The 23,900-nt window shown below is 40.4% G+C and overlaps 2 protein-coding genes across 4 annotated transcripts in view; one reads left to right on the forward strand and one right to left on the reverse strand.

The window, feature by feature from the left end:
• Positions 1-4,965, reverse strand: part of LOC128506296 (adhesion G protein-coupled receptor L1-like) — a 54,491-nt gene extending 49,526 nt beyond the window's left edge. For all 3 annotated transcript variants that reach the window (XM_053476675.1, XM_053476677.1, XM_053476674.1), the window contains exon 1: positions 3,772-4,965. The gene's annotated coding sequence lies outside the window, so the exon portion shown is untranslated. The remainder of the gene's footprint in view (positions 1-3,771) is intronic.
• A 9,196-nt stretch (positions 4,966-14,161) lies between these two features.
• Positions 14,162-23,651, forward strand: LOC128506289 (basement membrane-specific heparan sulfate proteoglycan core protein-like). The gene is made up of 9 exons (XM_053476667.1): positions 14,162-14,263; positions 17,157-17,303; positions 17,761-17,895; positions 18,060-18,238; positions 18,323-18,500; positions 18,586-18,696; positions 20,171-20,239; positions 21,520-21,783; positions 23,384-23,651. The coding sequence occupies exons 1-9, from the start codon at positions 14,215-14,217 to the stop codon at positions 23,386-23,388; spliced, it is 1,137 nt and encodes a 378-aa protein (XP_053332642.1). The 5' UTR covers positions 14,162-14,214; the 3' UTR covers positions 23,389-23,651.
• Positions 23,652-23,900: the final 249 nt, after the last annotated feature.

A 23,900-nucleotide genomic window follows, 5' to 3' on the forward strand; every position in this document is an offset into this window, starting at 1 on the left:
TTGTAAATATACAAGTCGTCATGGCCCTAAAGCTGATTAATATTTTAACCTAATATGAAAAAAATTAAAAATTATCAAAATAAAAATTTGTCAAAATGTCCCAAGGCAGTGAGTGAAAATAAACAAACAAACTAAAATAAACACACAAACAACCTCAGGCTGTACAATTAGATGTTGTGACCCGATGGGGCGCGGGATAAAAAGAACTGAACTGCTGGAATGCAAACCAGAGGATGGGCGATGGGTAATCATCTCTCTCTCTCTCTCTCTCTCTCTCTCTCTCACACACACACACACACACACACACACACATACACAAAACAACAACACCGAATGGCAGTTGTGGGAGAGTAATTGCTATGATTAAACCCCCTGTTGATTTCATTCCTCCCTCCTCGATTCACGCTCTGTGGTACAGGCACAAACAAACACACCATACTCATCAATGCTACACACACTTACACACACACACACACACAAATATGCACACATCCAAACTATCTTTTCGGTTCTGTAACTTTCAGAATAATAGATGAATTTTAAGTGTCCTCACAAAGGGACTGAAACCAAGTACAGAAGGAAACGCACACTTTGTTCAGCTGATATACACCATGCACACAAACACACTCTTACACAGACACACACACACACACACACACACACACACACACACACAAGGACACACTGTGTGCCAGAACTAACACACTGTAACATGGTATTGAATAATTATTTTCTGATAATAAAAAGATCATGTGCAAAATCAACCAAACTACTGAAGAGCACGTCTGCCTCTGTCTGTCTCTCTGTCTGTGTCTCTGTCTGTCTCTCTGTCTGTCTCTCTGTCTGTCTCTCTGTCTGTGTCTCTGTCTGTCTCTCTGTCTGTCTGTAGATGTCTTTGTATGTATGTCTGTCTTTCTGTTTCAGTCTGTCTGTGTCTCTATTGGTCTGTCTGTCTGTCTATCTGCCTGCCTGTCTGTGTCCCCATCTGACTTTCTCTTTATCTGTGTCTCTATTAGTCTGTCTGTCTCTCTGTCTGTGTTTCTGTCTGTCTATAGAGTGTCTATGTCTGTATGTATGTCTGTCTCCCTGTCCGCCTGCCTGTATGGGTCTCTGTCTGTCTGTCTGTCTGTCTGTAGATGTCTTTGTATGTCTGTCTGTCTCTCTGCCAGGGTTTCAGTCTGTCTGTCTCTCTACTGGTCTGTCTGTCTGTCTGTCTCCCTGTCCGCCTGCCTGTATGGGTCTCTGTCTGTCTGTCTGTGACTCTGTCTGTCTGTAGATGTCTTTGTATGTCTGTCTGTCTCTCTGCCAGGGTTTCAGTCTGTCTGTCTCTCCACTGGTCTGTCTGTCTGTCTATCTGCCTGCCTGTCTGTGTCTCTGTCTGACTTTCTCTTTATCTGTGTCTTTATTGGTCTGTCTGTCTGTCTATCTGCCTGCCTGTCTGTGTCCCCGTCTGACTTTCTCTTTATCTGTGTCTCTATTGGTCTGTCTGTCTCTCTGTCTGTGTTTCAGTCTGTCTGTGTCTATGTCTGAATGTATGTCTGTGTTTCTGTCTGTCTGTCTGTCTGTTTGTCTGTTTCTCTGTCTGTATTTCTGTCTGCCTGACTGTGTCTGTCTCCATCTCTCTCTCTGTTTTGGTCTCTGTCTGACTGTCTCTGTTTTTTTGTTGTTTTTTTGTTTCTCTATCTGCGTTTCTGTCTGTCTGTAGAGTGTCTATGTCTGTTTGCATGTCTGTCTCTCTGTCCACCTGTATGGGTTTCTGTCTTTTTGTCTGTCTGTAGATGTCTTTGTATGTCTGTCTTTTTCTCTGCCAGGGTTTCAGTCTGCCTGTGTCTTTATTGGTCTGTCTGTCTCTCTGTCTGTGTTTCGGTCTGTCTGTGTCTATGTCTGAATGTATGTCTGTTTCTCTCTGTCATCTGTCTGTTTCTCTGTCTGTATTTCTGTCTGCCTGATTGTGTCTGTCTCCATATCTCTCTGTTTTGGTCTCTGTCTGACCGTCTCTTTGTCTGTGTTTCTATTGTTCTCTTTGTTTCTCTATCTGCGTTTCTGTTTCTGTCTGTCTGTAGAGTGTCTGTATGTGTCTGTCTGTCTATCTGTCTTCGTTTCGTTCTGTCTGGGTCTTTGTCTGCCCGCATGTATCTGTTTGTCGCTCTGTCTGTGTCTCTGTCTGCCTACCTGTCTGTCTTTCTGTCCATCTGTCTGTGTCTCTCTCTGCCTGTATGGGTCTCTGTCTGTCTATCTGGCTATCCGTCTGTGACTCTGTCTGACTGTCTCCATATCTGTGTCTTTGTTTGTCTCCCTGTCTGTTTGTTTCTCTGTCTGTGTCTCTCTGCCTATCTGTCTGTCTATGTATTGTTTTCATTCTCTGTCTGTGTCTCTGTCGATTGGTTGATCTATCTATCTATCTATCTATCTATCTATCTATCTATCTATCTATCTATCTGTCTGTCTGCCTGCCTGCCTGTCTGCCTGTCTGTCTGCCTCATAGTCTCTCCACATGTGCACATGTATGTATTGATCTGTCTGTGTGTTCCAGCTGTTGATATCATTATATAGTAATTACCACTCTATGCCTGAACATAGCACTCTGTGTGTGTATGTATATGTGTGTGTGTGTGTGTGTGCGCGTGTGTGTGTGTGTGTGCGTGTGTGTGACACACTACCCTGCTGACCACCTGTCAATCATCAGCTAATTACACACACTATGATGGCAGTGCAGCTGATAAACCGGCAGTTAAATGATCTGAACGGAGCGGCGCCTCTCTCTCTCTCTCTCTCTCTCTCCCTATCTCTCTCTATCCATTTACACCATTAGTGTCTTAATTATCCCAATCATTTCTATTTTGCTTCTTCTATCTGTCCATTTCTCTCCATCTCCGTCCCTGACTCATATTGTTAATCGTTTATTCCGTCTCTATCTCTCCTCCATCTCTCCTTCTATTTCTCTCACTTCACACCTCTGTCTCTACCAGGCTTCTCTCTCCATCCTTCATCTCTTTCTCTCTCTCTCTCTGTCTCGCTCTCTCACTTTTTCAGTCAGTCTCTCCATCATTCTCTCTTTATCTCCAGTTCCATCTCTCTTTCTTCATCCAGTTACATTAGTGTCTTATTTATGCCAATCATTTCATTTCTATTTAACTCCATAATTTCTGGACTCCATATGACCTTCTCCACATCTCCTGTTCTACTGAACCTCCAGCCTCCTAACACACAGTATGAGTGCAGATCAATCCCTGCTATCCGTTATCACCCAGATGACGATGGGTTCCCTGTTGAGTCTGGTTCCTCTCAAGGTTCCTTCCTGTTACCATCTCAGGGAGTTTTTCCCTCAGCACCGTCACCCTCGACTCGTTCATCAGGGACGATCTGACCATTACGATTTATACACATGTTTTCATGTTACATAAAAATTTCCATAAAATTCTTTTGATTCTGTAAAGCTACTTTGTTAAAAGCGTGTATAAATAAAATTTATGTGTACTGAATTTCTATCTTGCTTCTTCTATCTGTCCATTTCTCTCCATCTTCGTCCCTGACTCATATTGTTAATCGTTTGCTCCATCTCTATCTCTCCTCCATCTCTCCTTCTATTTCTCTCAATTCGCACCTCTCTCTCTCTATCAGTCTCTCTCTCTCTCTCCCTCTCCACCAGCCTGTCCCTCCTTCCATCCTCCATCTTTCTTCATCTTTCCTTCTGTCAATACATTGTGCATGTGTATATGTGTGTGTGTGTGTGTGTGTGTGTGAGAGAGAGAGAGGCAGTGCTGTTCCTACCTTTCTCCTGTATCCTCCCTCTTTTGGCTTTAGCATCAGTCCTCCATTATCCTCCTCCTTCTCTTTTCCTCCTCTTCTCTTCAGTCCTTCTTCTCTCCTCTTCTTTGGGCTCGAGCGCATAAACATTAAAGTTTAATAAGCCGCCATCTTCCTGGAGCGCGCACGCTGGGCATGGGGGGTAAAATCCCCACCTTATGGCATCCGGGGGTGGTGTAGAGGGGGGGGGGGTAGTCGGAGGGGGGCAAATATTTATATTCCAAAATCTATCTATCCATATATATATCTATCTATATCTATATACGTGTGTAAACAGGAATGTTTCTATACAGATAGATAGATGGATGCAAATTGTCTTAGAAATAATGACAATAATAGAATCCAGACTCTTTAGTCGGCCATTTTATAGACGCCAAAAACCCATCCAGACGCGCACACACGCACGCACCCGCCGCCAGATGTGTCTCCAGAGTCACCAGATGTGTCTTAGGAATGTAAATAAAAGTCCTTAAAAAAATAAATAAAAAAATAAACAACTAATGATAAGGGGATTAATGATGCGCCAGAATAGAGAGTGTGGGGTGAGAATAAACAGCAGGGGGGGGGGGGGGGTGAGAAAAGGACAGAAAGGATGAGGTTAAGGTGAGACAGGACTCAGATCGTGGGGGACAGAAGAGACAGGGGTGCTGATGAGGGTGAGGGTGATGAGAGAGAGCGCATGGCGCATTGGAGTCTCCTACACCAGCATCACACACACACACACACACACACACCAGAACACCTCCTCACACACACTCTCTCTCCCTGTCACACACACTCTCCTGCATGCAGCGCAAGCCTCAATACATATCAAGGTTAAAACCCACAGGAAGGATGATTATTATTATTATTATTATTATGATCTATAAATAAGACCTCTGAGCGTTACTGAGAGAGAGCCGGACTCTGTGCATGCATGATCCGCCCAGGCCAGTCAGTCAGTCAGTGGACACACACACACACACACACACACACTCGGCTTTGATCCTCCATCCAGAAGAAAAAGAATAATGTATATATAAATCCCCCGCTTTTATCATCAGCATCATCGGAGCGGAGCGCAGAGCACACGGGCGCGCGCGCGAGCTCGGAATTCACACCCCAGTCCGCGAGATCGTGTCCGTGTCCGTGGTGTCGGCATGGAGGTGCGCGCGCTGCGCTGCGCTCCTGTCTGTCCGCGCGACGGGGAGGCTCAGGGTTGCCAGATTGAAGAGAGCGACGTTTATCTCATTCGCGCAGGGTTGCCAGATTGCGTGGCTTCCTCCATATTATTATTATTATTATTGCAGTGGTGTGATTTCTATCTATCTATCTATCTATCTATCTATCTATCTATCTATCTATCTATCTATCTATCTAACATACACACTGAATTCAGTATCTGCTCAGTCAGCAATCATAAATCAATTATAATTACTTATATTTAAAATAATTCATATTCCATTCTATTCATATTCTATTCTATTCTATTTTATTCTATTATGACAGCATGGTGCCGTGGTGGTCAGCACTGTCATCTCGCACCTCCAGGGTCCGGGTTCATTTGTATCTTCCCCTCGTGCTCGGTGGGTTTCCTCCAGGTTCTCCGGTTTCCTCCCGCCTTGCAAAACCACACAAATTAAGCTAATTGGCATTCACAAATTTCCGTAGTGTGTAAATGGTGGTGTGTGTGTTTGTGTGATTGTGTGTGTGTGTGTGTGTGTGTGTGCCCTGTGATGTATTGGCACCTTGTCCAGGGTGTACCCCACCCTGTGCCCTAAGTCTCCTGGGATAGACTCCGCCCCCTGAGACCCTGTATACAGAATAAAGTGGTATAGACGATGATGACAATGCTATATTATATTATATTATATTATATTATATTATATTAAATTAAATTAAATTAAATTAAATTAAATTAAATTAAATAATATTATATTATATTATATTATATTATATTATATTATATTATATTATATTACACAGGATTTGATAGTAGACATGGGAAAAATTGCACATGGGTCTATAAAATATTTTTCCATGCACCTGCTCAATATTTGCTCTTTGTCCTTTATTACAAGCAATATCATCAGGTCAAGACTGCAATCTTTTTGCAGCTCTCTTAGGATCTGTAAGAAGACCTTAGGGGTGCCAATATTTTTGCCAAGTGTTTTTTTTTTTTTTTTTCAATTTGTACGGGTTGCCAGATTTCTTGGCTTGGTTAATTTTTTTCATCTCTCTCTCTGTCACACACACACACACACACACACACACACACACACACACACATATAAACCAAAATAATAACAGCAATCATAAATCACTTATAATTAGTCTATTATTTGATACAAAGAAAAAAAAATCTGCTTACATCTTGAGATTTCATATTGTACCATATTATATAATTTTGTATTACATTGATACACATTGTCCTTTATTATAAACAATATTATCAGTTCAAGGCTACAGTTTATTCGCAGCTCTCTTTTAAGCTGTAAGGAAACCTTAGGAGGTGCCAATATTTTTGCATACCCAAACCAGAAATTTCCCATTATAAAAATCTAATGTAAATAAGGACGGCCAAGCTAAAGTCATGTTTTGCAAACTAATCTATGTGATATGGTTTCAGGAAGGGTTAAAAATCCTAAATCTGGCAACACTGTTATCTTAAAGGTCTTCCTCTTCTTCTTCTTCCTCCTCCTCTTCCTCCTTCTCCTCTTGTTCCTCTCCCTCATTCTGAATGGATCCGGTACCTGCCAACCTGTTTCCCAGAATGCATTGTTTCTTCTATTCCTCCCGGATTCTCCACATCCAACCTTTTTTTTTTTTTCATGGAGTCCATTGTTGCTTGTTTGCATGGGGTGACCTGTTATTAAAATCCATCTCTGGGAGTCTTGCCATGGAAATCTGCTCAATCGATGTCAGCTGCCAGCTCTGGGGAGTTTTGCATGTTAAAAAATACATTTACATGCAGACCAGGACGGTGCAGGAGAGCGCAGTGTGTCTCTGGTACCAGGGTAGGAGGTACAACAGTCATGCAGGGTTTTTTTCTTCTTCTGCTTCTTCCAAAACTAACATAACTGACACACCTACCTATGCTAGAGTACAGTTAGAAACTAACTGCTCATATTTTCCCATCTGCCATTATTTATCCTTTGACCAGGGGTACAGTAGTTTATAAATACTCAGGAGTGACTTTGTGTTCTAGTCAGTGATTGTACACCAACACATGTGGGTGCAAATGATAAACAGTCATTAAATGGAAGAATAAAACACACTTTTGTTATAGTCTTGTTATATGGTGGTGGGGTCATTGTTTCCAGGTCAGAGCACTGACTCTGGGGACTCATTCCACGTCCTTTTATACAAGTCCCTGTATATACCAATCAGTCTTATTAAAACATTAACACATGAGCATTGATAGGCTACAGGATCATGGACACCCAAGGCTCACTTAAGCCCATAGAGACCAAATGCCAGCCTGTCAAATCTGATTCCAAAGAAAAGTCAATGCACAATTTAGAGGAAAAAGCCACAAGTCTGAACCCCCAGTCTACCACAGCCCACCATGCACAGAGCCCAGCATGCAAAGAGTTGGATCTCAATACAACCAAGTGCAAATGAAATCACTGGACAAACAAATCCGATCCACAGAGGCCCCACCCAACAACCCACACCAGCCAAAAGATCCACTGCCAACGTCCTTGTGCCAGCACACCCTCAGAGCCACACCCTGAAAAGTGAGAGCCACCCCGTGGGCACAAGGTGACCCTACACAATACTGGACTCTGCTGATCAGATCACAATAAAAAAGGCACCAGAACACCCACTGCACTGCACCAAACCATGCACTGGGACAGAGAAGCCACAGGTCCTCCAAATTCTGGAGTTACCAATCCGCTCAAGCACGAATAGAATCACCAGACAAACAAATCCGATCCACAGAGGCCTGATTCCACAATAAATAGCACCCAAAAGAAACTGCTGCCAACGTCCTGGTGCCTGACACCACCGCACCCCCAAAGGGCCAGAGCCACCCCAGTGGTAGACGGGGAAACTACACAATACAGGGCTTTGTACAGTATGTTATGACTGATCAATGTACTTGCATTATGCCTGCATGCGGTTCCTAGGAGGACAGGAGGTGCTCGGGTCAAAGAGTACTGACCCATGATAAATTATATTAACCGAATAAAAATTCATGCTTGCTTGCATCTTAATTTTGCAGCGGTGCCCTGATGAGGAAAATATTTCAAGGGCCAGGTGTAAAAAACAAAACTGGAGATTACGTCATCAAGGAGAGCAAAAAGTGTCCATGGGGTATGCAGGGTGATTTCTGTCCTTACCTTCAGTGTTCTAACATTTACCAAAAAGAAATGGAAAAATGAATGAAATATGCATCATTCAATCAGACAAAATTACACGTGAAATCTTTGTCATTTTTTTCCAGCAATGAAAGACGAAATGAAATTAAAGGTTTGGGAGTGACAAATATTACAAACTAATCACTAGGGCGCGTTGCTTTGGGATTTACAGCTCATTTCCTTCATGCCGTCTCACACCCGAGTAATCAGATCTTTTACAATTATTTGCTCCTTCCTCATCATTCTTCGTGTCCTTTTGGTCTCTTGATGTTGGTCTCTTCAACGCTGTATGAAATGAGCTGCAATTCTGAAAGGCTTTATACCGGGACACACTCCAGTCTGTGCCGGTGATTGACAAGATTTGAAAAGAAGCGTTCACATCTACAGGACTATGCAAAAAAGCTTTCAAAATTCCTAAATGAAGAGTTTCTACATTTGTCTAATCCTACCCTTGTTTTCTTTGCTTGCATCCTGAGAAGGAGGAGGAGCTCCAAGAGCACAGGCAAAGAAACGAGGAGCTTCTCTGAGCTAATTGGGGCTAATTAGTAACGTGAATTCATGCTTGACTTGATCAGAATCTTCCATACTGTATTTTTCAGCTCATGTGCTTTGTGTAAACAGTTTGTATGTCTTGATTTTTCTTACTTCCTTTCAGTTTACAGCAGATCCAGACAAGCCCACTGTGCTGGTTAGGATTTTATTGAGTTCTGCTTTATTAATGGCTTGGCGCTGGCATTAATTTATACACCATACTGAGATACATCTGTACAAAATCAACAGTTCATTCACAGTGAAAGAAATCAACCCCAGCTTCTTCATATGTTTCTTGTGACCAAAGGTGGTGCTGTTGATCTCAGTTCCACAAAACCACACAAATATATTTTTCATTAGCCTTATATATGTCCTAAAAATGACTTTTATTTAATGTATTTGTTCTTGAAGGAAAAGAAGAAACACTATATCAAGTACAGTCATGTTCAAATGTTGTGCTCCCTAATTCTCTGCGTTTTGTGACATAATATGTATTAGTATTAGGAAAATAAGACCTTAAATTAATAGCTAACATAGATAACTCAGATAACATTTTCGTTCTTACTGTACCATTATTTCTTAAACAAAAGTGAAACCAAAAAAATAAAAAATCACATGGGCAATACAAAGTACCTCCTGATTTAATAGCTTGTAGTTCCATCTTTAGCAACAAAAGCATTCATTTTTTTTCTTTTTACACAAAAACACTTAATATTAAAATAGGGGGGTACTAACTTTTGAAGAAGATTGTTTACCAGCCAGACCTGCTAGTAATACCGTGCTTCTGAAGAACTTTGAAAATCTTTGTCCACATGGAAATGCAAAAAAACATGCTGTTAAGATCATGCCAAACCAACAGGTGGCAATAGAACCCTAACTGGAAATCCATATTGCTCAATCAGATGCTTGGAAAAAGTTATTACCCACTTACTCTTCCAAAAGTCCAAAACAGAGTTTCTGGATATCATCACTCTGTAATGAAATTCTTCAGATGGAGATTGCATTTTTGATAAAAGTCCAAAACACAAAGATAAAAAAGAAAAAAAAGTTTTTAAGTGTTTTGTTGTTCTTGCTCATATTTTCTTGACAATGTGAAAAGGTTCTTCTGCAGATCCTCCAGTCATGGCAGCACATCCAAGCTTTTGTGTGTCTGTCCAAACCCTCAAACATAACGCAACACAACTCAAAGAACAGTGTGTTAAATGACTCATAACATCCATCTTTAGTCTGCCACTCAGAAGGCCAAAGTGATTCACCTCATGATTCAAAGCAAGAGTGATTCATGGCCAGTAGCTTCCATTAAACCACAGAGATTTTCTGTTCTTCATTCAAGAATGTTTCCGAGCACACATCCAAGATAAACTTGCGTACTGTGCAAGCTGACTTCTTTCATAATCCTAAGTTCTTTGTTGTGTGTAAAGGAGTTCTTAGCTGAGTCAACACAAACCTTTTTAAAATCTTAAGTATTGTACATATGCTGGGAAGAACAGGAAGAAAAAGTCTGGTATGTGCAACATGAACGGCCCCGGTACTTAACCCTGTGGTTCACCAGACAGACACACAGTCAGACAGATAATTAAGTGATCCCCGCTAGGGATAACTTAATGTACAGTACAACCACGTTTTGTATATGTATGACATAAAACACTGCTTTTTCATTATAATTGTGTTTTTTTTTACCTGCAACATTTTTAAACATTTTCTTATACAGTACAGAAAGCAATAATTTGCATAACAGCTAGCAAAGTCTTAGGCTGAATGTGAGAGCACTTGTTTCATGAAACACGTACAAGGAATTTAGATAAACTCCAGGATTTTCTTGTCCTTTTACTGATCTGTGTATCATGTCCTTGACACCTCCAGAAACATTTTGAGAACTGGAGAGGATCATAACACTGCCTCCAGAGGCTTGTAAAGTGGACACTATCCATGATGGGTACATTGCTTCATGCGCTTCCCTTCTTATTATGATATGGTCATCTGGACTCGTCAGGTCACATGACCTTTTTCCATCACTCCAAAGTCCAATCTTTATGCTCCCTAGCAAAGTGAAGCCTTTTTTTCTGATGAGTCTCACAAACAAGACTCAAGCTTTTCTCAAGGACACACAGCTGGGATTAATCCCAATCTTGTTCTCATCAAATTGTGTTTGCATGTTGGGAAATGCCCTTACTTTCACTATTAAACATAGCTCTGATTTCTACTGGACATTTTTGACCATGCCACTTCACAAGGTCTTTAAGTGATCTTTCATCACAATCATTCAGGAGGTTTTTCTGATTACCTTGTGAAGTTGAGGGTTCAGCACTATTTTTACAGGGACTAAAAACTTAACCCAAGTTGGCTCTTAATCCAATTCCAGTCACTTCAGCTTTATTTCCTTAGTTTTTGTCTTGATGCAGTAATTGTAATCTTCTGAAACATGGTAAATGATTCCACAACCATGAGTCCTCGCAAAATGAGAAGATCCTCATAGCGCCAGTCAAGGTTAAAAATATTGTAGCAGGTAAAATGTAATAATCACTGGAGAAATCATCTGATCAAAGGTTTATAAGATATTTGAAAATATTAGTTTATTTTTTTAAATATATGTTCTCTCTCTCTCTCTATATATATATATATATGCTCCTTAGGTCCACCTTAGAAAAATAAACTAAAATGGATTTTTGTTGATTGTTTATCAACACAGCACACATTTCTGCATTTTGCATAGGAAAAGCTTAAAGAGGCAAATGATTTGACTGGTTAGGTTCGTGACGTTAAGGTTAAGGTTGTAGGCAAAATCAGGAATATTTACCTCCAATTATAGATGGTTCAGTGGAAAAGCAACACAAACACACTTGGGCTAATTTCTAGGATAATGTGTATGTGTGTGTAAAAGAGAAAAAGAGAGAGAAAGTATACAATGCAATAATACATATAGAGTTTCTATATAGTGTTGGTTTGAAACTTCTAAGTTCAGGCTGTAGGATGTATCCGTGGTGGATCGGACCGGAACACGGATCAGATTTCACTCTGTGAGGAACTTCCTGTTCAAACTCATCCGTTAACTCTAAAAACTTTAATCTTATTTTAAAAGAAATAATGAACTCTAATCAGTGCTTGGGCTGTTTAAGGCTCATGATGTGGTTAATCAGGAATGACGAAATGACAGAAATGCCATCTAGTGGTAATATTATGAATTGCAGCTACTTTCATTGTTCTGATGTACAGCAACTGTAATGTTAAATAAGTTCAATATTATTTTTATTATCATGACCTTCTCTGTTATAGTCATGTAAAATGTGAGCAGGAACTTAGATTTTTTTTTATAAGAATTTATAAGAATTATACAAATTCTTTTTTTTTTTTTTGCCAAATATGGTTCCCCTTGGGTATATAAACATTTGCAACAAATATTTAATCCCAAACAATGCAAGGGTTGTCTTATTTCAATAAGCTGAAAGAGTCGACTCCAGCTGGTGCTCTGAGCTGTTATACACATTGGACGACACTAGAAGGAAATGAAGGTTGGTGGGGGGGGGGGGGGTATTGTTTTAATATTAGATACACTTTATTTAGGATTTTATTTTATTTGGGACAAATGATTTTTTTTCAAGAAAATTGCATTGTTACATTTTCCCCTTTTATACAGTGTAGCTATGCAGTGACATGATCTTATTAAATAAAGACAAGTTACATACAACAACAAGAATATCATCAAAATATACTTAGCTCTACAAAGGGTGTTTAAGTCAAACTGGGATTTTGATGAAATTTTTGGAGAAAGAAGGGTAAAAGCGACACGTGTGGGTCCCTGTTCGTCATCTCACATCAGGGTCGTTCCAAACAGCCCCTGGGAATTTGACCAAACCTTCACAGAACCTTTAGTAGGAGGTACAGATGTGCTCTAGATGTGAACCTGTGTATGACTGGAGAATATTTGTCCTTTATTTATTTCTTATTTAATTTTTTTAAATTTTATTTATCACTTTATTCCTGTTTCCCTTTTTCTTTGCAAAGGTTTGATAATGTAAACAAAAAAAGTGCAAATAACATTTCTCAAATCCATGATTGTAACTTATAATGAAAAATATAAATTGATATGGTAAAATGAACTAAATTCTCAAACTCTCAAGTATAGAATCCATGAGTCTTTCACTGTATAAAAGGTGAGTGCGCTTTCTGTCTACAATAAGATGGAAAAAATCACATCATCTGTAGATTCTTTATGAGAACACAATACAATGAAATACAAAACATATTTCACGTCATATTTGTATTGTGATATATCTCATTTCGATGAGTTTTCCCATCCTTACACAGTAGTGTAGTGCAGAACTGTATCGTTCCTGAACATTCATTCATTCGTTTCTGATGATTGACACTTGGAATGTGATTATATAGTTATTTATTTATTTATTTAAACATAAAGCAAATGGCCTTTCTTTTAAACCATTATGTATAAGCTTTAAAAATATGAGTTATACCTTTACCTCTGACTGTTACCCAGCGCTGACACTGGAGACTCCTTCCCTACATGACATTCATAGAAAGCTCAACCCGTCCACCATGACATCCACTTTAACCTGCTCATCATTAGCAGAGCGCGCACTGCACACGTCCCTGTGAATGTCATGTTGCTATAGAAACCACAGTGGCGTAGTGACCATGCACCTCCAGGTCCCGGGTTTGATTCGCACCTCGGGATCTGTGTGCTTGGTGGGTCCCCCCCTTCTCCCCCCTCCCCCCTCCCAGTCCAAAGACATGCAGATTAGCGAGTGCATGAATATAAACTTGTGCTCAGAGCTGCTGTTAGAGAGAATTGTTCAGCACCTCTTGACCAATCAGGGACCAGAACTCAGCAGTGCTCGGAGGTAAAGATGGATAATTTATCTACATATATAAATTATATAGACATATAGAGTATATACAGTAAGGTAGAGGTGGAGAGGGGCTTGTAAATGCTTAAAGGCACGTTCCTATGCATGCACACACACACACACACACACACACACACACACACACACACACACACACACACACACACACACACTCAGTGACCCAGACTCCCTAGAACCAACCCTACCTCCCTAACAACCCTAACCAACTCCCTAGAACACCACCCCCCCTCCGATAGACTTTGGACTTTCCCTCTGTTTGTACGAGATGAACCTTCGTGCTGATTAAACACAGGACGAGATCAGAGGTCACATGCCGCCACACGACACACAGCACGACCACTGCTAGTCAACCACACATCAACTCAGACACACACACACACACACACACACACACACACACACACACACTGCTCAGTGTAAAGAGAACATTTATTTTAATTTTTTCAGCTTTTACATGAACTGTCCTGTTAAGATCAAACAGCAGTTGTTCGTATATGTGTGTGTGTGTGTGTGTGTGTGTTGGGGACAGATGGAGTGAGATGTGATGAAATGGTGGAGGGAGGGGGACTGAGGGTAAACAAACAGACACACAGACAGTAGAAGAGACAGAGAGAGACAGAGAAAGACAGAGAGATATTTGACTTTTCATCATGGAGGTCATCAGGTCTACACTCATCTTCTCCAGTCTTCTACTAACAGGTAACCACACACACACACACACACACACACACACATGGACACACACTTTATAAAATGGTTTGGTGCAATAAAATAAAAAAGTAAATAAATATTATAGATATTGTGACGTGAGTGAACGTAGACTCTGTTTCATCTTCAGGCAGGTTTTGTGTTTCAGGGATCTGAATGTTGAGCGAGATCATTTTTACTCTCAGAATTTCTCAAACTATAACATTATGTTCATCATGTGACATTTCTTATTTATTTAAATCTGAGATTTATTAATAACAAAGTAATATTCAATACAAAACGATGAAAAGATCAGGTGAATCGTTCCTGAGCTGGTTTATAACATAGGATTTTTATATGATAAAGATTAAAAATAAAATAAATACATGGAAATTCCATAATAGTTGTTTAATGCATTTTATTTATTTATTTATTTATTTATTTATTAAAACAAACCTGGATGTATGTACATTTAAAACCCTGCATGTAGGAACTTTTTAATTTTAAATATTAAGCATGAAGTGTTTTGCATTACCTTCGCAGACATAATAAATAAAAGGTATTTATTTATTGTTTTTTTATTTATTGAAAAACTTTTTATATATTTTATTTATTTATTTGTATTTTCAATAACTAAATTAAAATACCTTGTTCATTAATTATTTATTTATTTGTATGTATTTTATATTTTATTAAGTCATAAAATAACTTTTAAAAACCCTGCATGTGAAAATTGTTTAAATTAAAAATATTAAGCGTAAATATTTTTTTGCAGTGCCTTTACAGAAATAATAAGTAAACATTTATTTATTTATTTATTCATCATATTATTGTTAATAACTTACTAAAATAACTAATTTGAAATGTTATTTATTTATTGATTGATTTATTTATATTATTATTTTTTTTATTTATGTATAATGTTTACTTTAAGATATTTTATTTATTTATTTATTGACCTATATTTTTTATAACTCATTAAATAACTTGTATAACTTATTATTTATTTATATCTATTTTCAACAATGTATTAAAAACACATTCTATAAAGCAGGTAGGAAAATGTGTTTTTATGTTGAAGGATTCAGACTGTCATTTATTAATTTATTTGTTTGTTAGTTTGTTTAAAATTAATCTCTATGTCGATTTCTTGCTGTTTAAATCTTTCCCTATGCAAATATTAACAAAGTCAAATTAATTTATAAATATTATGCCATAAAATGTCAAAAACTGTCATCTGCTGTTGATTAAAGTGCTAATGAGGACCGATCTAGTTTGAGGGTGCGTGTAAACATCTCAGTGTGATGTCTGGTGGTGCAGGATGCTGATTAGTGAACTCTATAAACATCTGGTCTGAGCACGGGAGTGTGTGTAGCGTAGAGAGCGTGAGGGCTGCAGGGGGAGCCGAACCCCTTCCAACCTCTCCCAACCCCTCGGAACAACTCGGAACAACTCGGAACCACTCCGAACCCCTTCCAACCTCTCCCAACCCCTCGGAACAACTCGGAACCGCTCCCAACCCCTCCCAACCCCTCACACCCCCAACCCCTTCCAACCCCTCAGAATCCCTCGGAACCCCTCGGAACCGCTCCCAACCCCCCCCACCCCCCACCCAACCCCTCCCTACCCCTCCCAACCCCTCAGAACCACTCCGAACCCCTTCCAACCTCTCCCAACCCCTCCAAACCCCTCAGAACCACTCCGAACCCCTGTCAACCCCTCCAAACCCCTCCCAACCCCTCAGAACCACTCGGAACCCCTCGGAACCGCTCCCAACCCCCCACACCCCCCACCCAACCCCTCCCTACCCCTCCCACTTGACACTTTATCCTCAGGCTCACACTCACTCTGTGATTTCATCTTTTACTAACGTCAAGCTTTTTAATTAAGCAGACTGTTTGGAACAAACCCAGGAAAAGAGCTTTAGTCAGCACCGGTGGGTGAATTTAGGGGAAAACATGAGACAACAACAACAACAGACTAATAACTCAGTGAATAAGATCAGAGGAGACGAGGCGCTAACACAGTCTGAGAGCCGCACTTATCTGGAGAAGCGCATCTAATAAAAATAATAAAAACAAGGTCTCATTTAAAATAAAAATATATTTATTTACTTATTACATTTTATGCATAATCAGTGATCATATCACGTGCAGTGCACTGGGGCTGTGGTTTAGAGGACGTTTCATACTGATCTGTTCCAAGAATCTCACACACACACACACACACACACACACACACACACACACACTATGACCTAAAAATGAAATTTTGTTTTAAGACTGGAATTTTTCCAAGGAAGACACGGCAGGGAAGACAGTTTCCAGAGAAGACACGGCCTCATTTCGATGGAAAACATTTTTTTATATATATTTGTGTGTGTGTGTGTGTGTGTGTGTGTGTGTGTGGACTTAAAATGCATGAAAGCAACTGCAAAATGGTAAATGATTTCACAGAGCAACAACGTTGTACTTTTCAGCAGAGGTGGAAGTTAAATAAGTCTCCATTTACTGGAGAAACATCAGGGAGACGCAGCAGTCCTCCAAAGCAGGTGAACAAACAGTGGAGCTGCCCAACCGCAGAGCTAACACACACTCCGAACACTCTGTGGACCCGAGCACAACTCGTCAGCTCATGCACTCTCTAACGTTACACTCATCCGCAGGCCAGAGTGACAGATCAGCTCTCACTGCTCGATGAGAAGCCTTCAGTAGGACCTTCAACCGAACTTCTCCCTGTGTGAGGAGATGGTCCAGGCTGAGTGGATCTCAGGAGTGAACACTCAGAAACAGTACATCGTTCGGGTCTGATGGGGTCTGAGGAGGTGAATGTGCTGGACGATAATAATAATAGAAATCTGTGTGTGTGTGTGTGTGTGTGTGTGTGTGTGTGTTCTGTGGTTCAGTGTTGGCTCAGAAGCCGGTGGTGTCGATCGAGCCCCGCAGAGCCGACGTTAAACAGGGCGAGACGGTGAGCTTCCGGTGCAAAGTGACCAGTGGTGCTTCGCCGATACAGCTGGAGTGGAAACGAGGCAACAACCAACCGCTAGCAGGTAAAGGGTCTCAATAAAACACCCTGAAGTCTTTGGGTCTGTACTTCCAGACTTCCCTTACTTTTATAAACTCAGTGTTTAATATAAATGAGGTTCTGTACATTACAGAAGCTCTAAACTCTCTCTCTCTGTCTGTCTTGTAGTTAATAAGAGCGGTTGCCATAGAAACCACACGTATTCAAACAAGTGCAGTTACAATATATAAACTGTTACAATATATAAACTGTTACAATATATAAACTGTTACAATATATAGACTGATGATTTAGTGGATAGCTCCAGGGTTGGGGGTTTAAATCTCGTCTCAGGATGTGCTCCCCCTGCTGGCTGGGTTTCTTCAGGGGACTCCAGTTTCCTTCCAGGGTCCAATGACATGCACCATAGCATGATATGGATACAGCATTAATCTTTACTCTTGTTATATTGTGTGTGTGTGTGTGTGTGTGTTTACTCTCAGATAACGTTAAAGTCGGACCAGATGGTTCGGTACTGACCATTGCTTTTGCTCGGCCCGGTAACCAGGGACAGTACCACTGCACAGCAACCACCGCACAAGGAAAAGGCACCACCGCGGCATCGCTAAATGTGAAGCGTGAGTCCAGTCTCATTGTATATGCACATGAATGTGTGTGTGTGTGGGTGGGTGGGTGGGTGGGTGTACTGTATGTGTGTACGTAATGTAAGCGTTTCTGTATAATAATGTATTTATGTGTGTGTGTGTGTGTGTGTGTGTGTGTATGTGTGTGTGTGTGTTAGAGCCTCCAAAGGTGCGTATCAACCCATCCGGCCAAGCAAGGGTGAGAGTGGGTGAAGTCAAATCTCTTGAGTGCTCTGCCACAGGAAGGCCCCGCCCCTCCATCACCTGGATTAAACAGGAAGCAGGAAGAGAGGATGAACTGGTTTCCACGACGACAGACACCAGTGTGACAGCAAAGGTGTGTGTGTGTGTTGATTTATGTGTCCGTGTATGTGTAGTATGTGCGTGTGTATGCATGGTAACTTGTGTACCTGGTGTGCAGGTGATGGTTCAGGATGGTGGGACGTTTGTGTGTCGTGCCCAGAACAAGGACGGCACAGCGGAGCAGAAGGTGGTGCTTAAGGTAGAGGGCGGAGCCACAGAGCCCAAAGCTACGGTTGATACCACGGACATGACGGTTGTTGAGGGACAAACAGTAGAAATGCACTGCCAGGCTACAGGTACTACACACACACACACACACACACACACACACTGCATGACACACAGGACGTAGTATAATAAATAATCTCGGACTGTTTCCAGGTTCCCCCACACCTGTTATTACCTGGTCTAAGCTGCGTGCTCCGTTGCCATGGCAATACAGGACTGAAGGAGGAACTCTGACTCTCAGTAACGTCGGACGGCAAGATTCAGGTACTGTAGGTCCTAAATCACTGACTGCTGCACTCGTACTGTCGGGCCCCAGAGTATACTACAGGATAGAGGAGAATATTATAAACAATTTGATTGAGTATTAATATGATGTAGTAGCGAGTATAGAGAGTCCTTCTAACCTGCCTGGCCAAAAAGTCACATTTTATTGACCGCCACGGTTCCTGTTGCTCCCAGACGCTCTCTGTCACACTCCTGGAGTACGCCCTGTGCCATCAGTGAAGATGAAACCCCCCATAGATGTGATCCTCTGGTGATTCAGTACATTCAGGTGGTCAGCTGACCTCATTTTATTGCCCCATAACGTTACTGAGTCTAGACCTGAGTAACTGATCAACCCCAGATCATAACACTGTCTCCAGAGGCTTGTACAGTGGACACTATGCATGATGGGAGCATCGCTTCATGTCCTTCCCTTCTCACCCTGACACGCCCATCACTCTGGGATAGACTCAGTCTGGACTCATCAGGTCACATGACCTTTCTCCATCACTCCAAAGTCCAGTCTTTATGATCCCTAACAAACTGAAGACTTTCATTCTCCCTTTTTATTTATTTATTTTATTTAATTTTTTTAAGGACACAGAGCTGTTTAGTCCCAGTCCCACGAGTTCTCATCACACCATGTTTGTGTGTATGAAATGCTCTTACTTTCACTATTAAACATAGGTCTTTTTGTTACTGCTGACATTTATCAGGTGATTTCACCAAGTGTTTAATTTATCTTCTATCGTTATTTCTTCTGACCACATTTCTTCCACAAAGTTGGCGGTACAGCTCTATCCTTCCAAGTTTTGATTAAATGGTTTTAAACTCCAGACTCCCTCTGCCCTCCGGACCTGTCTGACCCATCCTGGTGCCCCGCTTCTGGCTGAAGATCTCGTCACATGGATGCCCCGTGTGTGTCTCTGGGTTGCGTCTGGTGTCTGGGAATGATTCTCTCTACCTAGAAAATGGTTCTGGCCTTGACTGGTGTTGGCAACTGTTTCTCTGGGGACTTGACAGTTCGATAGTTCAGGACTGGAACTTCTTACAAGTCTACCTGGGTCTTCAATAACTACCTGGACTCCATATTAACATCAATTAACATCAGCTATTATAGCTGAACTGCCTCCCACCCTACACACTGTATAAATGCAGATCATTTACTGCTTTCTGTTTCACCCAGATGAGGATGGGTTCCCTGTTGAGTCTGGTTCCTCTCAAGGTTTCTTCCTATTACCATCTCAGGGAGTTTTTCCTTGCCACTGTCACCCTCGGCTTGCTCACCAGGGACAAACTGACCATTTTGATTCATACACATTCACATTTCATACAAACTTAAATAATTCTTTTGACTGTGTAAAGCTGCTTTGCGGCAATGAAAATTGCTAAAAGCCCTATACAAATAAAATTGAATTGAATTAAATTGAATTTAAACTCAGTTCTAATAATTTCCAATGCCTTTGTGATTTAGGTCAGTACATCTGTAACGCCACAAACTCAGAAGGCTTCAGTGAGGCGTACGTGCAGATGGAGGTGGAGAGTAAGTCAGAGGAACACACACACACACACACACACACACTCAAGTATTAACATACTGTAACGTCTAAATTAATAATAATACTAATAGTACTAATAATAACAATAATAATAACAATAATAATATAATACTACTACTAATAATAATAATATTAATACTAATAATAATAATATTAATACTAATACTACTACTACTACTAATAATAATAACAATAATATTTATAATAATTATAATAATAATAATAATAAAATACTACTACTAATAATAATAATAATAACAACAACAATAATATTAATAATAATACTACTACTACTACTACTAATAATAATACTACTACTACTAATAATAATAATATACTACTACTACTACTACTACTACTACTAAAAATAATAATAATAACAACAATAATATTAATAATAATAATAATAATAATAATAATAATATAATACTACTACTACTACCAATAATAATAATAATATTAATAATAATAATAATAATATACTACTACTACTACTACTACTAATAACAACAATAATATTAATAATAATATACTACTACTACTACTACTACTACTACTACTAATAATAATAATATACTACTACTACTACTACTACTAATAATAATAATAATTGAAAATGATACCCCTACAGTTTTGACTGGTTTATGTAACGGATGCTGAGTCAGCATATCAGGGAGTCACTGAGGTTCTGGACACAACCGTCACTAATTAAACAAAAATCTGAATAAACCTAAAGAAAAAAACCCCACTCAGAACACTGAAATGTAATCACTCACTAAACCTTTTAACGCGTTCCAGCTTATCAGCTGAACCTCAGTCTGCTCTGATCACTGCCTGGACTTTGGATTTGTTGACCGCTGAGGTGCTCAAGGTAAAACACCTGGGTGAGGATCAAACTCTGCTTGAGTTACAGATATATACAGTAAACACACTGTAATAATGAACAGCGGAGCAGCTTCGACATTAGTGCATCTAAATGCAGCGTTTACAGCATCGTTGTTTGTAATAGCAATGTTAATGATTAATCATTTATCAATTAACTACTGTTAATAATTTAACAAACTAAAAAATTAGTAACAGTGATGTTTGTTTTGCAGCGTATCTCTCAGTAGCTTACATACAGTAGTTACGCACTTCTACACCACAAGAGGGCACATTCGCCATGCTCAATATTAGTCATCGGTATGATGACATTTTGGCTGGAATCTCCAGTTTCACATTGTACTTCCAGTCATGATGTTTTTCTCGCTTTTCTGTCCTGCAGCTAAGCCGTATGCTACCACCATTCCCGATGTTGTTACCGCTCGTCGTGGGGACGCTATGCATGTGCAGTGTGTTGCCCATGGCTCTCACCCAATCACCTACCAATGGACACGTGTGGGCAGGGCGGTGTTGTCCTCAAAGGCAAAGATCAATGATGGTCTTCTGACAATTTCTCCGCTCAAAGTGACTGACAGCGGGACGTACAAGTGCGTGGCCACCAATCACATAGGCACCAGTGAGGCCTTCACCACTGTCACCGTTAAAGGTGAGGCAGAACATTACTTGTGTTGTTTTATGCCAGATCTGGGAACGGGTGCTAGAAATTTCGTGCCAAAATATATGAAAATTGTGCACCCTTATAGCACCCCCTGGTGGCTCAGAGGTCTGTAGCGACTCTATTCGGTTATGTATCACAATTCTTTCATGTTGCTATTCACAACTAAGCGTTTCTCGTGAACACTTCCCAGCTCTTTTGTTACACTTTCCTGTCCTTAAGGAACATCAATGACATCTTGTTGCTTTTTGTTGGAATATTTTAATTCCTTTTAAGCATTTATAATAACCAATCCAGCTATTTTTAGTCTTGCCTAAAATCACTCTAACTGAACTTCTATGAGATGTTGCTCAGAGAAAGAGCTCCATTTTAGTTCCACTCAATCCAGACTCTCACATTAGAAGAGATTAAAAGTGATAGAGTGTCAGCGTATCATCGGCGAATTAGAATCTGAATGTTTTCTTTAGCTATCGACTTTCCCTAAAGCATGCCATGGTTATGCTAGCACGATCTGTACCGAGATTAGCGCTTTGGTTCCAGCTAGTAGAATCACAACCATGAAACTGATAATTGCTAAAATGACTGTAAAGTTTTAAAATGTTGTAGATGAATAAACGAGTCGCTCGGTCTGTCTGCTGTGCTTCGATAAGCTTACTGTCGCCAGAGGTTTTATATGTTTGGCCAAATGCCTGGTGGCATCTACAGCTGTTACTACAAAGAACATAAACCAATTTACCATTTCCTGGTGAAAGCCTGAAGAACAAAGAGTGAAAATTGTTTAAAAGCCCGTCCGGACACGAGCCAGGAAGTGAGCAAGAGAGAGAGAGAGAGAGAGAGAGAGAGAGAGAGAGAGAGAGAGAGAGACTTCATTGATCCTGAAGAAAATTCCAAACTTTCAGTAGCAATGAGGACAGCAGCACGAAGGCGGGCTTTTAGATGTGATCGATTGTGCGCTGTATAACATTTGATTGTGACATTTCCCGGCTCTCTCTTTCTTTTTCTCTTTGATCCCAAGGCTTCCCCCTCTCTTCCTTCCTCCTCTTTCCTCATATCACAATTCTACCTATGGTTCACTGGAACCCATTTGATTTCCCAGAACTCTTTCATTTTTCCCGCAACATGCTTTGATGTCACAGACTCAGGAAATGGAGAGAGCTTGAATACACGCTTAAATATTATTTCTGTGAACAAACTGGAGAACGTTCTAAAGGGCATCGGCGGCTCAGTGGTCGGTTTCTCGCCTGCCATGTGGTTTGATTCCCACCCAATTGCCTGAACCCCAACCACTGAGTGCAGTGTCAGTCCCAAGCCCGAGTCAAATGGAAGCGTTGCATGACTCTTGATATCTATCCCAATATCCGCAAGCGCAGACAGATTAGCCAGACATTCAGCATCAACTTTAAAACCTAACAACAGCTTCTTTACATTTATTTTTACTTTAACTGTAAGTCAACAGAACAACTTATGCTTTAAAGCTGTCTTGTATTTTGTATCGTGTTTCAGTTCAAAATAATTTGTAGAATTCCAAGTTACAGTGCAACTAATTCTCTCTCTCTCTCTCTCTCTCTCTCTCTCTTTTTCCCTCCTAAAGCATAAAAGGCGTAGATGATGTGAGCGTGCGAGGACAGCAGTCATCCCTGCCAACACATCACCACCACCACTACATACCAGGCTTTATAAACGACACCACGTAATAACTTAATGGCCTAACACAAACATCTTGTCTACACCACGCATCACACACACATCACAGAGAACCCCAGTTACACTAAAACTTTACACACAGGCCAAACTGTAGGACATTCCCGCACTCTTTTGTGTTTAATAAACACGCAATAAATATACCATTTGGCCACGCACTGAGCTCGCCGTGTGTTTATGTCTGATTTAACTCCTGTTTTGAAGCTCATGTCTGCCACGCATTGGAATGTAAGCGCCTCTTACAACCCTTCTTAGGCTTATCTCAGAGTACTCTAAACATTCCCGAACAATCATTAACAATTTTTCAGACAGATCCTTATGAAATAGTTACTCACACGGACCAGCTCTTCATTTTGTACTTGTAAGAAAGAAGATTTCGAGCTCTAATGAATCAGAACGTTTTAGAA

The sequence above is a fragment of the Clarias gariepinus genome, chromosome 18 (genome assembly GCF_024256425.1).
Source record: "Clarias gariepinus isolate MV-2021 ecotype Netherlands chromosome 18, CGAR_prim_01v2, whole genome shotgun sequence".
Lineage (NCBI taxonomy): Eukaryota > Metazoa > Chordata > Actinopteri > Siluriformes > Clariidae > Clarias > Clarias gariepinus.

Excerpts from the sequence above, each read along its gene's own strand:
- LOC128506289 (XM_053476667.1), top strand. The coding sequence starts at position 14,215 with ATGGAGGTCATCAGGTCTACACTCATCTTCTCCAGTCTTCTACTAACA. Across the intron at positions 17,304-17,760 it reads CAACAACCAACCGCTAGCAG|ATAACGTTAAAGTCGGACCA; the intron begins GTAAAGGGTCTC and ends GTTTACTCTCAG. Across the intron at positions 18,697-20,170 it reads CGTCGGACGGCAAGATTCAG|GTCAGTACATCTGTAACGCC; the intron begins GTACTGTAGGTC and ends TTTGTGATTTAG.